The sequence below is a fragment of the Bubalus bubalis genome, chromosome 21 (genome assembly GCF_019923935.1).
Source record: "Bubalus bubalis isolate 160015118507 breed Murrah chromosome 21, NDDB_SH_1, whole genome shotgun sequence".
Lineage (NCBI taxonomy): Eukaryota > Metazoa > Chordata > Mammalia > Artiodactyla > Bovidae > Bubalus > Bubalus bubalis.
The window spans coordinates 10,602,077-10,616,023 of NC_059177.1; the positions used below are offsets into that span (position 1 = coordinate 10,602,077).

At 45.8% G+C, this 13,947-nt stretch overlaps 1 protein-coding gene across 8 annotated transcripts in view; it reads left to right on the forward strand.

Annotated features, from left to right (window-relative positions):
• TRANK1 (tetratricopeptide repeat and ankyrin repeat containing 1) overlaps window positions 1-13,947 on the forward strand; it is a 97,706-nt gene that overhangs the window by 26,260 nt on the left and 57,499 nt on the right. For 7 of the 8 annotated variants that reach the window (XM_044933863.1, XM_006077043.3, XM_044933861.2 and 4 more), the window contains 6 exons: window positions 951-1,077; window positions 3,150-3,300; window positions 6,296-6,414; window positions 10,563-10,646; window positions 11,235-11,373; window positions 13,529-13,660. In XM_044933863.1, the coding sequence (XP_044789798.1) occupies window positions 951-1,077; window positions 3,150-3,300; window positions 6,296-6,414; window positions 10,563-10,646; window positions 11,235-11,373; window positions 13,529-13,660 (752 nt within the window). Of the gene's footprint in view, window positions 1-950; window positions 1,078-3,149; window positions 3,301-6,295; window positions 6,415-10,562; window positions 10,647-11,234; window positions 11,374-13,528; window positions 13,661-13,947 lie in introns of those variants that run through there. The other variant, XM_044933865.1, reaches the window with a different exon arrangement.

A 13,947-nucleotide genomic window follows, 5' to 3' on the forward strand; every position in this document is an offset into this window, starting at 1 on the left:
CTCCTTTTGGAGGGATTCTGGGGCAGGGGCTTTACCCACTCAGAGCTTGCTTCCTTCCACCAGGACCCCAGAATTCCTGTCCACGGCCCCTGCTCCTAGCATCTGCATGGGCCTCTTACCTGCAGACAATTTTCAGAGTGCCTTCCAAGGTTAGGGGTGAGGACTGAGCTTGGACATCACATCTCCTGCAATGCAGGATGAAGGCTGAGATGGAAAGAGAAGAGAGAGTGGTGAGGGGCACCGGCCTGGCTCACTGGTCCTGAAAGAGTGCCTGTAGTTCTAAATTTGAAGCTTGCCTTTCTGATTTAATTAAATTTACATGGCTGTATGTGGTCTGTGGCCACTGTATCCAACAGGGAAGATTGGCCACATGGTATGGGTGCCTCTTTTTGCACTCTGGCCCTGGGTCCCCTCCCATTTGGGTGGCCCTGCCTATGTACTAGAACAGTGCTCACCCAGCATCTTTCACAGGCTCCATGGGGACAGTGTGGTCCTGTGTTTTGAGGAGCTCTGGCTCCATTTAGCATGCACGTGTATGTGCGGTGGCTCCCACGGTGTCTGGACTTTGTGAAGGCTCAGTGAGAACTCCCAACCTCTCCACCCTGAAGACCAGTTGTCCTTTTTACAGCATCTTCACCAGTGGACTCTAAGGGGTAAAAGTCCTGTGGAGGTCAAGAGGAGGTGGACTCGAGGTGCTGAGAACATTTGTCATGAAAAGGTGGGAGGAGAGGATTTGGGAGTGAGGAAGGGCGCCTGGGACATTGCAGATGACCTCTCCTTTGTAGGCTGTGTGGGTCAGATGTCATAGGTATAATTGGGACATTTCCTGCTGAAACCCCATCACCATGGCAAATATAATCAGTATCAGAACTGTGGCCTTCAAGGACTGGGTTCTGTATTTGCAGGACAATACAACTATTTACCGACTAACAGTTGCTCCTTTCCCACAGGGTTCCCCCCAGGGACTTCGCTGTGCTGCTGTGCAACAAATCCAATGCATTTTACAGCCTTGGGAAATGGAACGAGGCCTACATGGCTGCCAAGGAGTGTCTCCAGTGGGATCCGACCTACGTAAAGGTAGGCTGACTGTGGACGCTGCAGCTGCTGCCTCCTTCCCTTCCTTGTTGTTTGTTTTGTCTTTACTCTTCCATCTCTCATGTTTATTTTTGTTGTTGTTGGCTGCAAGGTCCACGGGGAACCTTGGTTCCCCGACAAGGGATCAAACCCGCACTCCTTGCATTGAGTGCTGGGAGCCCTAAGGTGGATTGCCAGGGAAGTCCCTGTGTCTTTAGGAGCACTTCTTATTCAGCTCTCTTTGCACTGTAGACAGATGTGCACAGCATCTGGAGGCGAGTAGGAAGGATGGTGGCCAAGTGTTGAAAGACGTTTGCAGGGGAGAGTCGAGCCAGGCCTATTGGTGGATTCAGTCCAGGGGTGGTCTCGATGGAGCTCATTTTGTTCTGATGTATTTACACCAAAATTCATAGTCTCTGCATGTTCTTTGCTGTTTGCAAGTTTCAGTTTGTCTCCTTCCTGGTCATAAGAATTCCCCGCGAGAGGGGTTTTATGGCGATCCTTCTTGGAGTTTCTGCTTCTAATCAAAGAAGGGAGGCTCCAGGAAGGCTTCTTTCTGCGTCTGTTGAATCTCAGATGCATTCATCTCAAAAGAATCCTTGTGCCAAAGTGTCACATTTTGGGGTGATGTATTCTGATCCCCTTCACCTCCCTCCAAAATAAAAGGCGAAACTTAGACCTGAGAAAGGCAAAGAAATGGGAAATTCTGTACCAGCTTACTTGGCTGCTTGCTTCCTTTTTCTGATTGTCATCTAAGGTTTTAGACTTTTTAAAATGCAAACAAATCAGTAAATAATGAGAGGTTTGGTGAAGTTGAATTTCACCAAAATTTAAGTTGAATTTCAGGTGCTTGCTTTTTTTTTTTTAAGTGTTTATTTATTTGACTGCCTTGGGTCTTCGTTGTGGTACTTGGGATCATCCTTGCATCATACAGGATCTTTCGTTGCAGCACGAGGACTTCCTAGCTGCAGTGCAAGGGCTTAGTTGCCCTGTGGCATGTGGGATCTTAGTTCCCTGACCAGGGATCGAACCTGCTTCCCCTGCTCTGCAAGGAGGGTTCTGAACCATTGGACCATCAAGGATGTCACAGGCACTTGCTTTTTTTTTATGAACCCAGTTGGTGAACACCTTGTATTATTTTAGACAGAAAATTGTTTTGGTAGCCCCTGATACTGATTCATTTCAGTGGTCAAAGTGGGGAAGGCAATATGGATCATTTTGTTCCTTCTCAAGAGCTTAACAGTTTGCATACAGGCAAAGCTAGACCATTTCCCTCTATTAATCATTGAAATTTTCCTCTCCCTACAGAAACCAAAAGAAATGTTTGGCCTCTGGTGTATACTGCTTGTAATATGAGCTGAGTGACCCTCAGTGCTTGCCATTTCCATTGGAAATCGTGTTTACTTTGATTGAAAGGAGCAGGGAACAGCTCCTGTGTTGACATGACAATCTCATTCTTTTCCAGAACACTGTTGTTGTAGGACTACATGGTTTCATTTCTCCCTTCTTGCTCAGGCTGTGTTTTAAGGCACAAATACATAAACCACATACGTCATTGGAACCAGGCCCACTCCTTTCTCTCTGGTTCTTACGTTGTGTGCTCAGCCAGTTAGTCATGTCCGACTGCAGCACCATGGACCATAGCCCACCAGGCTCCTCTGTCCATGGGATTTCTCAGGCAAGAATACTGGAGTGGGTTGCCATTTTCTCCTCCAGAGGATCTTCCCGACCCAGGGATCGAAGCTGCGTCTCTTCTGTGTCTCCTGCATTGGCAGGCGATTCTTTATCACTGAGTCACCTGGGAACAGAGGACACCAGCTGGCTCCAATGTTAGATGCTATATGTGTCATGGACTTGAAAGGGATTCTTTTCGTGCCAATTACCACTTGATAGGAGCATTGTGGCATGGAATCCAATGTGGAAAGCCTATATCCAGAGCTTGTTAGAAATCTGTGTTTACTTGGAAATCAGTGTTTTCTTGTAGTCTGTTGCCTCAGATCCTCAATCTTGCCTTGCCTTCAGCAGCAGTTTGGAAGAGATGGGCATGTTAACAGTTCTGTTTTTTCTCATTGCAGGGGTACTACCGAGCTGGTTATTCCTTGCTGGGGTTGCGCCAGCCTTATGAAGCTGCTCGCATGTTTTTTGAGGGTCTGCAGCTCGTGAGGAGCAGCCAGGACAAGACCCAGATTGCTGATTTCTTGGTGGCAGTCTTCACCACGATGGGCAGTAAGTCGGGACTGGGGGAGGCCTGCCCTCTCTTTCTTTTAAAGGCCTTGTGATTGTCTTTGAATGGCTCCTTGGGGACTCAGGTTTCTGGGGAGATAATTACAGGGTGTTTTTCTTTGTGGCTTCTTCATGCAGTTTGAATGAAACTTTACAGTGGAAAACACATGGGAAGCTTTGATGGCCCAGGCCTTTGAGAAAACAACTTCATCTTTTTGCATAAATCACTTAAAGCTGTCCCAGTTTTCCAGTTTTGTTGCAGACCTAAGCTTTCTCTGTTGCTATCCATAGGGCTGTCCCTACTTATACTACATGTTTTACATGATTTTTGCGTGTATTTCTCCAGTATGTCAAGAAGTGTTCCTGTTTGCCATGAAAACAATTTGAAGGGACTGAGGGAGGGTCCTACGGAAGCTGACAGTCTGCTAGGAACACACCCGGGTGGGGGTGGGCATGTGGGGGAGGTGGTGATTTGCATTGATCATTAGGTTATTAGTCTGACAACCTGGCCTATGATATGGCTTTGTCCGTGACCTTGAGTTGGCAAAAACAGACAAGTATGCAACATATATGAAAAATTCCCCGCCAGGGACAAAGGAGATCTTTCCCAGGGTATCACAACATGGTCTAAAGTTCTACCAACGGCCAGGCTGTTGTTTTCCAATACTGTTTTTGATCAGATTTAAGATTGCATTAATTTAAGATGTGCCACTATTTTTAAATTTTATTATTATGATTTTATCTTTTGGCCACACCACACAGCAGGTGGTATCTTAGTTCCCCAACCAGGGATTGAACCTGTGCCCTTGCAGTGGAGGGGGGGCTTGTGGGGGGTTCTTAATCCCTGGATTGCCAGGGACATCCCTATGCCACTAATTTACGTTCTGCTGTTGAGACAGCATCAAGAGCAACACACATCCTGATTCTAGAGATGGTAGAATGTGAGCAATGGCATATGTTAGAATTGCTGGAAAATGGTCCTGGCTTTCAGAAACAGATGAATTACTGCTGATGATACATTTGACTGACATGGATCCAACCGTTCCCGATTTGATTGTGGGAAAGCAACTTCTGTGATCTGTGGAGGGGATCCTACAGACTTTTGGCAAGCTTGGCACAGAGAGGGGTTGAGAGCAGTGTCAGGTGGTAGGTGGGAAGTAGTTAGAGGTGGGCTTAGCCGTGTCTCCCAGCAGAGACGTCAGTGTCCAGACAGGTGCTAATGAATCACAGCTCTCCCATCTGCCTTTTGCTGACAATGACTAAAGCCTGCTTCCCTTTCCTCTGAGCCTGTTGGTTTGTCCCATTCTCTATATGTCCTCATTATTCTCTGTCTTTTTTTAAAACTTAATTTAATTATTTGTTTATTGTGGTTGCGCTGGGTCTTCGATGCTGCACGCGGGCTTTTTCTCCTTTCGCTGAGTGGGAGCTGCTTTTTGTTGCGGGGCCCGGGCTGCTCACTGTGGTGGCTTCTCGTTGCGGAGCACAGGTTCTAGGTGTGCGGGCTTCAGTAGTTGAAGCACAGGGGCACAGTAATTACGGCATTCGGGCTTAGTTGCTCTGCAGCATGTGGAATCTTCCCAGAACAGGAATCAAACCCATGTCCCCTGCATTGGCAGCCAGATTCCCATCCACTGTACCACCAGGGAAGTCCTCCCTTTGTGTCTTTTAAAAGCCACTGTTCTGGGGCTTCTGTGGCAGTCCACTAGTTAAGACTCTGCACTTCCAGCACAGGGGGTGCAGGCTGGATCCCTGGTTGGGGAACTAAGATCCTACATGCCGTGTGGCACGGCCAGAAAATAAAAAAGTGTACAATCCAATGGTTAAGACAAACTAATAGCACTGCTCTGTCAGAAGCCAGACCAGAGTTTGGGAATTCCAGGCAACTGACTCTTCGGTGTGGCTGCCCCTCTAAGAAATCTGGATCCTCAGGGGGCAGTTAACAGGACTTCTTAGAACAGCACAGTCCTGACTTTTCTACCTGTTTGGAGGATGACTGTTTGCCCATGGCCCAATTTCTAAATTTTGAAAAATATATTTATGAAAATTGTGTATCCTGTTTGTACACTGTATGTTTGTTTTGCTATTTGGCTACTCATTTGTGGAAATTGATAACCTTAGAAGAGGGACCCTGTTATACTGGCCACTGACCTGTCCCACTTGGATACTGTCATCCACAAATTTGCAGGGTCATGAGACGCAAAATGTTGATGGGCCTCTAGGCTGAAAGAATGCAAACTGACTAAAAGAACTGCTCAATCTGAGTTCCGTCTTGGTTTTGTCATGAACTAGCTGCATGATAAGCCACAATGCTTGACCTCATTTATCACAGCTTCTCACTGTTGGATGAAAATAATATTTGTCACATTTTTCTTAAAGGAAGTGAGTTTAATAACTTCCCTTAAGTGCCCACTTCCTCCTCCATAAATGGAACTAATAGGCACTGCCTTATTGGTTGGTTTGAGGGATTAATACAGCATATATCACTGGGCTCAGCAAATAGAGAAGCTATTATGTAATAGCTCACAATAAACTGCCTTAAGGGACTGACTTTTGCCTGAACGTAAAATGATTGCCACTTCAATTATATAGGACTTTATGCTTTGAAAGGGCCCTTCTTTGTTATTTTAATTTTTAAAATTTTTATGCCCTTCTTGGAGGTTACTTTCCATTAACAGTCATTACCAAATGACTGTATTCCCCATGTTGTACAAAACATCCTTGAGTCTGTCTTATACCCAGTTGTTCATGCCGCCCACTCCCATAATCCTCTATGGCCCCTCTTTTTTTCTTTTTTTGGCTGCTTGGGATGGAACCCATGCCTCCTGCATTGAACGCTCAGAATCTTAACCACTGAACTACCAGGGAAGTTGCTCTCTTTTCTTTTTGATATTTTTAAATTTATCATTTGTCTATGTGTGCTCTTAATTGGAGGACCTTTTTCTAGATGTTCTAGACTTGCCCCAAGTTAAAATTTCTAAACTCTGGAACTTTCTTTCAGGTGACCCCATTGTTTTACAGAGTTTCTTGCCCTGCTTTGATCGTATTTTCACTACTGGATTCTCCAATGAAGTGTGGCAATCTGTAATAGAAAAGTTGGCAAAGAAAGGATTATGGCATGTAAGTAAAAGGAGATAGCTCTCGTGAGGAAAGGCAAATTGAATTTCTTTAATTTGATTAAATTTCTTTCTCTCTGCTAGCACTGGGGAATTATAATTCAGTACTTGTTTATCTTGATGCGAAAGTAACTTTTTCACTGTCATGCCATTAATGAAAAGCCACTGAGATAATATTAGTTCACCAGTTTCCGTTTTTTAAGCTTGGAAAACAGTTTGTGGCAACCTCACTCTGTGCTCCCTGTCTCCATTGCCATCAAAGAAGTGTAAAGTCCAGATGCTAATGGTGACGTGGAATGAGGAAAATAAAAGTGATTGTCTATTCATCTTTGTAATTGTCTTTATACGGCAGCATGTGCTAGCTGGGGCCTGATGACCTGCTTGTGCTTCTTGATGTATGACATCAAGAGACTGTCACCCTCGGGTAGCAGCAAGACTGCAGGATCTGAACCCACAGCCAGGAATCCATAGGATGAAGGAGCCCAGTGGCTTCCATGCCACACAGGTGCCTCCCTGAATCTGAGTCCTCCACTGTTCTGAGCTAATTCTTTCCTCTCGGGGCCTCACTTCCTCACTTGTAAGTTGCAGGATATAAACCTATTCCCTCCTGGTTGTGGGGGAGGATTAGAAATAAGGGACCAATAGCACCTGATAATAATATCATTATATTATTTTATCGTCATTATCACGGTAAGCCCTTGGTGATAATAATTTCACTGAGGGCTTGCAGTGTGCCAGACACTGAGCCCCAGGGGTTTTGTAACACCTGGCACCAGTGTGCTCAGTACGCAATGAGCAGTGGCTGTCACTGACCATAATGACAATTAGAGGTGGCCTATAATCGCTCCTGAGAGTGGGCTGGCCCAGAGAGGAAGTTTGGTTAGAAAAGGCCTGCAGGCTTTTTAAAGCTGTGCAGACCAGAAAAATCTATGTGCAGCCTGAAGGGACTCTGGACCCAGGAAGGCTGGGTGACTTTAGGATACAGGATTCTTCAGTTTTTTAGAAGGTCATGGATGCTGCTGGGAATCTAATGAGATCACTGGGACTCTCTTTTCGTGCGTGCTCATGCACACATGCACACACACATACACAACTATGTGTGTCGCTTCAGGGAGTTCATAGGAACTCCTTAAAGTCCAGCCACAGGCTCCCGGAAGCTCACCCCCATATTACAGTCTTGAGGATGAGGCAGTGACGGGGAGGAAAGCAAGCTAGACTCTTGGGAAATCAGGAATCAGAAATCTAGGGCCCCGGTAACAAGAGATCTAGGATCTTTTTTCTGATAAGATGGGTAAACTAAGAGCTCTTTCTAGCTTTATTTTTATAAGTTCTGAAATTCAGTAATTTAGGGTAGATCTGTGAGTGGGAAGCTCTTGGCATCATTAGCAGGAAAGTAGTTCTGTCTACTACTCCCCTCTTCCCCATGTGGGATGAACGTGGATAGAGCCCCGGAGCCTGGGTGAGAAAGGAGGGAGTGGGAGCCCAGCAGCTCTTGGCAGGCTGCCACCCAGCCAGCCAAGGATGCCCAGGAGTCCAGCCCAAGTGGTGGCCCCATATCCTACCAGCAGTGGGGCCCAGGCCATTTCCAAACACTGTAGGGAAAGACATCTTATAAAAACCAAGCCAGCCATCAGGATTGTCAGAGCTCTGAACCGATCATCTGGGTGAGTCTGGGCTGTGGGGCCTGCTTATGGTGAGTAGTTAGGAGTGGGCATCACCCACTGGTGGTCTAGAGGCTAAGACTTGAGCTCCCAATGCAGGGGGCTGGGTTGGATCCCTGGTCAGGGAACTAGACCCCACATGCCACAACTAAGGATTTGCATGGCATAACTAAAGATCCTGCATGTGGCAACAAAGATGGAAAATCCCGCACGCCACAGCTAAGACCTGGTGCAGCCAAATAAATAAATTTAAAAAATTAAAAAGAAAATAATAATGTGGGTATCAAACCGAAATAAGTTGGAAGCAAGATGTAGCCACAGGCTGAGTTCCGGTGGTCCCATGCCCACTTGCAAGAGCATACATGAGGGAAGTGGATCCTGAGTCTGGATCACCAGTCAAGGTCATGCCAAGCCTAGAACTCCTGGACCAGCCAGCGTACCTGGATGATCCCAGTAGGGACCTCTCAGGATGTGCTAACTGTCTGAAAAGGAAAACTTGCTTAACTTCTCTCAGATTTAGTTTAGGGTCACTGACTTAACAATAGGGTTTTCGAGGGAAAAAAAATCCTGATTTGTGGCATTTGCCACTTCAAGAAAGGCAATGCCAAAGAATGCTCAAACTACCGCACAATTGCACTCATCTCACACGCTAGTAAAGTAATGCTCAAAATTCTCCAAGCCAGGCTTCAGCAATACGTGAACCAGAAACTTCCAGATGTTCAAGCTGGTTTTAGAAAAGGCAGAGGAACCAGAGATCAAATTGCCAACATCCGCTGGATCATGGAAAAAGCAAGAGAGTTCCAGAAAAACATCTATTTCTGCTTTATTGACTATGCCAAAGCCTTTGGCATAGTCAATACTGTGTGGACCACAATAAATTGTGGAAAATTCTGAAAGAGATGGGAATACCAGACCACCTGACCTACCTCTTGAGAAACCTATATGCAGGTCAGGAAGCAACAGTGAGAACTGGACATGGAACAAGAGACTGGTTCCAAATAGGAAAAGGAGTATATCAAGGCTATATATTGTCACCCTGCTTATTTAACTTATATGCAGAGTACATCATGAGAAACACTTGGGCTGGAAGAAGCACAAGCTGGAATCAAGATTGCCGGGAGAAATATCAATAACCTCAGATACGCAGATGACACCACCCTTATGGCAGAAAGTGAAGAAGAACTAAAGAGCCTCTTGATGAAAGTGAAAGAGGAGAGTGAAAAAGTTGGCTTAAAGGTCAACATTCAGAAAACTAACATCATGGCATCCGGTCCCATCACTTCATCGCAAATAGATGGGGAAACAGAGGAAACAGTGACTGACTTTATTTTTCTGGGCTCAAAAATCACTGCGGATGGTGATTGCAGCCATGAAATTAAAAGACACTCAACTCCTTGGAAGGAACATTACGATGAATCTAGACAGCATATTAAAAAGCAGAGACATTACTTTGTCAACAAAGGTCCATCTAGTCAAGGCTATGGTTTTTCCAGTAGTCAGGTATGGATGTGAGAGTTGGACTATAAAGAAAGCTGAGCGCTGAAGAATTGATGCTTTTGAACTGTGGTGTTGGAGAAGACTCTTGAGAGTCCCTTGGACTGCAAGGAGATCCAACCAGTCCATCCTAAAGGGGATCAATCCTGGGTGTTCATTGGAAGGACTAATGTTGAAGCTGAAACTCCAATATTTTGGCCACCTGATGCGAAGAGCTGACTCATTTGAAAAGACCCTGATGCTGGGAAAGAGTGAAGGCAGGAGGAGAAGGGGACGACAGAGGGTGAGATGGTTAGATGGCATCACCGACTTAATGGACACGAGTTTGGATAAACTCCGGGAGTTGGCGATGGACAGGGAGGCCTGACGTGCTGAGGTTCATGGGGTCGCAGAGTCGGACATGACTGAGCCACTGAACTGACTGACTGATAGTGTAAATGCTCTCGATTTCCATGGCCAGTCTCAAGCTGCTAAGTCAACAGCAGGGCTTGGATTTGGAAGAGACGTGCACAGTCAGCTCCCACTCTGATAGGAGCCGCTCCAACACAGCCCCCAATAGGGTCTCATGGACCCCAAATAGCTCTAAGGTACTGAAGAATAAATTGGGATGGGTTATTTCAAAAGGATGTGTTTCCTCTGCTTGCTGAGCTTTAAGAACGTTGCAGGAGATTACTTCTTTACCTCCCTGCCCCTGTGCTCTCCCAGTGCTGCCCGCCGTCAGCTGCTCCCGTCTTCAGCAGGCTTTGAGGAAAGGTGGAGAAAACCCATATCTCAGCACAAATAGGAATTTCACCAGACAGAGACACTTGGATTATCATGGTTAAGGCCAAAGAGTTTGGCTGGTGGCTTAAAAAAAGAACCAGGGCTGGAAGCTGTCCGGTTTTGTCTTTTGTTTCTGAGTTCCTAAAGTTCCTAAAGCTTAAGATTACTTTTGTTTTAATAACCCATATGGAGAACATAATTGTTCCTGCCTTTTCTGTTTCTCCCCTTTCATCAGTCATTTCTGCTTCTGTCAATGAAGAAAGACCGGCTTCCGAGAAATCTCCACGTCCCAGATTTATCACTGAAAAGTCTCTTTGAGGTAAGGTAGCTCCTTGACATGCATGGTTTCAAGTCAGACCTCTCCCCACTTATGGTGACTGGGACCCTCCCCTTCAGCTGCCTCACTGTGGATTTGTTGTTTATGGTGATTGTAGGCTGTGGCCACAGCGAATCAGGGGTTTACTGATTCTAAACTCTTTGGGTGGGGGCTGGGATGAGGGGGAATTGGACGAAGGCAATCAAAAGGCACCAGCTTCCAGTTATATGATAAATAAGTATTAGGGATGATAAATAAGTACAACGTGATAAATATAATTTACACTGTGATGTGTTATGTATGAAAGTTGTTGAGAGAGTAAATCCTAAGAGTTATCATCACAAAAATTTTTTTTTTAATTTTGTATCTCTATGAGATGAAGGATATTCACTAAACTTGTAATAATCATTTCATGATGTACCTAAGTCAAATTATTATGCTGTACACCTTAAATGTGTACAGCTCTGTATGTCGTTTATATCTCAATAAAACTTGAAGGAAAAAACCCCAAACTTTATGGGGAAGGCGAGTCTGAAGTTTCATATTGATGTGGCAGCTGCCATAATTCTTCCTGTGTGTTTTTTCCCCTAGAAATACGTCTGCGTCGGACCTTACGAGAAAGTGGAACAGGTGCCCAGGCTAGTGCAGTGGCTCGTCTGCATGGGTGCCAATGTGGAGAGCATAGGACCGTACCCTCTGCACACCCTCATGCGCCTCTGCATCCAGGCCGGTGAGTTCTTTCCTGGTGGTACGCCCTCCACGCTGCCCTCCAGCTCAGACCTCGGGGTCTGCGAAACCAGAATGTGGCCGCGTAGATGTGGAATATTCAGATGATCTGAATAGTCAATGATTGGATTATTCAAATATATGAAGACAGCAAGGAAATAGTACCACTTTTCCTTTCTCCTGGGACCTCACAGCTACAGGAGGCCCACACTGAAAGGATTCTGTGTTCTCAGACAGATGCTGGCAGCAGACTGGGGCCCTGGGATTCAAAAATGGGCCTTGGGACAGACAGCCTTTGCTGGACAGAGCTCTCAAGGGAGCTGTGGAATTTCTTCCTGTTGGCCAAGTCAGCCGTGGTCTTTTTCCGGGTTCATTTTTCCCTCTCAACCAGAGGACCAACTAATGTGTATGTAGGGGGAATCCCAAGGTAAACACTGGCTATTGCTGATACAGTTGGCTTGTGTGTGTGTTTTTTTTTAAGTAATCCTGTTTTCATATATATATATACTTTTTTTGCATTTTTAATCTTTACCACCTGGCTATAGGATATAAATTTAAAAATATTTTTATCATTAAAACACGCACACATACAATATCCACATTTATACCTTAGATAGAAGCCTGTTTGTTTTTTTTTTCCCAAGCATATGTAGCATCAGTGTTGGATACTGACCCAAACAATCTTAGAGCCAGAAGGAACCAAGAGGACTTGTCTACACTGTCTTCCCCTTCCAGGCTGTAGCATCTTCTCAGGATAGGAGTGGCGTGGCCAGGGGCTTAAAGACCCGAGCCACCGTCTTTGCTTCAGCCAGATTTACCCTGCCATTATGCATTCCATCCACTGGAGAATCCATACGAGCATTTACATATACACATTTTGGTGACTAAATTATTTAAAAGTATAAAGTCTGAATAAAAGCAATCTAATCCAATGCTCCCAGTTTCAAATTAGGAGCATCTCTGGGTATGAAAGTCACAGTCCCTCTCTGTGTCTACTTTTTAAGTTTGTTCCTGTGGTTACAGGCAGGTGTGGATAAGATCAAGTCTTCGAATTTAGGCCTGATTCTCTTCTCAGAGGAAAACTCTGACATGGTGACAAATGGTGTCCACAGAGTTGGCAGAACTGTGCGGCTTTTCAGAACCCACTGGAAGGAGTCTAAGAGGAATTTGAAATCTCTGTCCTCTCTATAGACATGCAGTGGGGTGCTGCTGGCCCCTGCCCCGGTCCTCTATGACCAGTGCCCCCGTCTCGGCTATACCACAGCCGCCTTGTTTGCCAGTGAGCTGCTCTTTGCCAGTAGGCACCCCCTCCCTCCCTGGGGGCGGGTCTGTAGCTCTGGATTGACTGCCACTGGGGTGCGGAAGGAGAGCACCTACCTCAAGGTGGGTCAGTGCTGTGGTGCAGTTCCTGGTCCACAAGCTCCCCGTGGGTGGAGGCTGAAGGCCGCTCAGCTGAGGCCACATCTCTGCTTGCTTCCATCCCCTGCCCTGCTTCCCTCCTCTCTTTCTCCCCAGCTCCCTCTGCCAATAAATCACACATACAAGAATCCTTGTCACAGGCTGTGCTTCTAGGAAGTGGGGCTTCCCCGATGGCTCGGTGGGTAAAAACTTTGCCTGCAGTGTAGGAGACACAGGAGACATGGGTTTGACCCCTAGGTCAGAAAGATTCCCCTGGAGGAGGAAATGGCAACCCACTCCAGTATTCTTGCCTGAGAAGTCCCATGGACATAGGAGCCTGGTGGGCTACAGTCCAAAGGGTCACGAAGAGTTGGACATGACTGAGCAACTAAGCACAGCTCTGCTTCTAGGGAATTGAACTTAAGTTTTCTATGAATAACTTCCTATGACTTGTGCTTTCAACACACACATTTTGGGACTTCCGTGGCAGTCCAGTGATTAAGACTCCGTACTTCCAATGCAGGGGGGCACAGATTTGATCTCTGGTCGGGGAACTAAGATCGCACATGCTGCGTGGTGTGGCCAAAGGTTTTTAAAAAATAAAAACAAAAAACACCGACACACAAACTCCGTCTCCACACCTGTGTATGGCCAGGGACAGTGTATGTTGGATGTCCCCTTGGGCTCCCTTGGTGTGCACAGTGATTTGCTTTGCTGCTTTCTGGTCTGCTGGAAATAACACCACTCATTCATTCCTTCAGGGGAAAGCCATCTTTTCAGGTGGTTAATGGACTACAAGCCCGAGTTGAAAGGTCGCATCAACCAGAAGGATGAGGATGGCTGCACTGTCCTCCACGTGGTTGCCGCCCACTCGCCAGGGTACCTCACCAAGCGTAAGTGGCAGCACCATTCAGACTCGGGTGTAGGGAACCCACACAACTGACCACTTTACCTATGCCATCCCGTGACGGGCTTTAATAATCAAAAATATCAAATTATGCACCCCCTTTTCTTTTTGTATTTTGTTTGCTTTTCAGAAAAAAGCTTTTTCTGATACATTTTGTGCTTGAAAATCTTACCTAGTGATAACTCTTCTCGAGAAAAAGAACTTACATAGATTTAAATTAAAAAAATTCTGTGACTCAAGATTAAGTATTTTTTTCTGGATTTAATTATTACA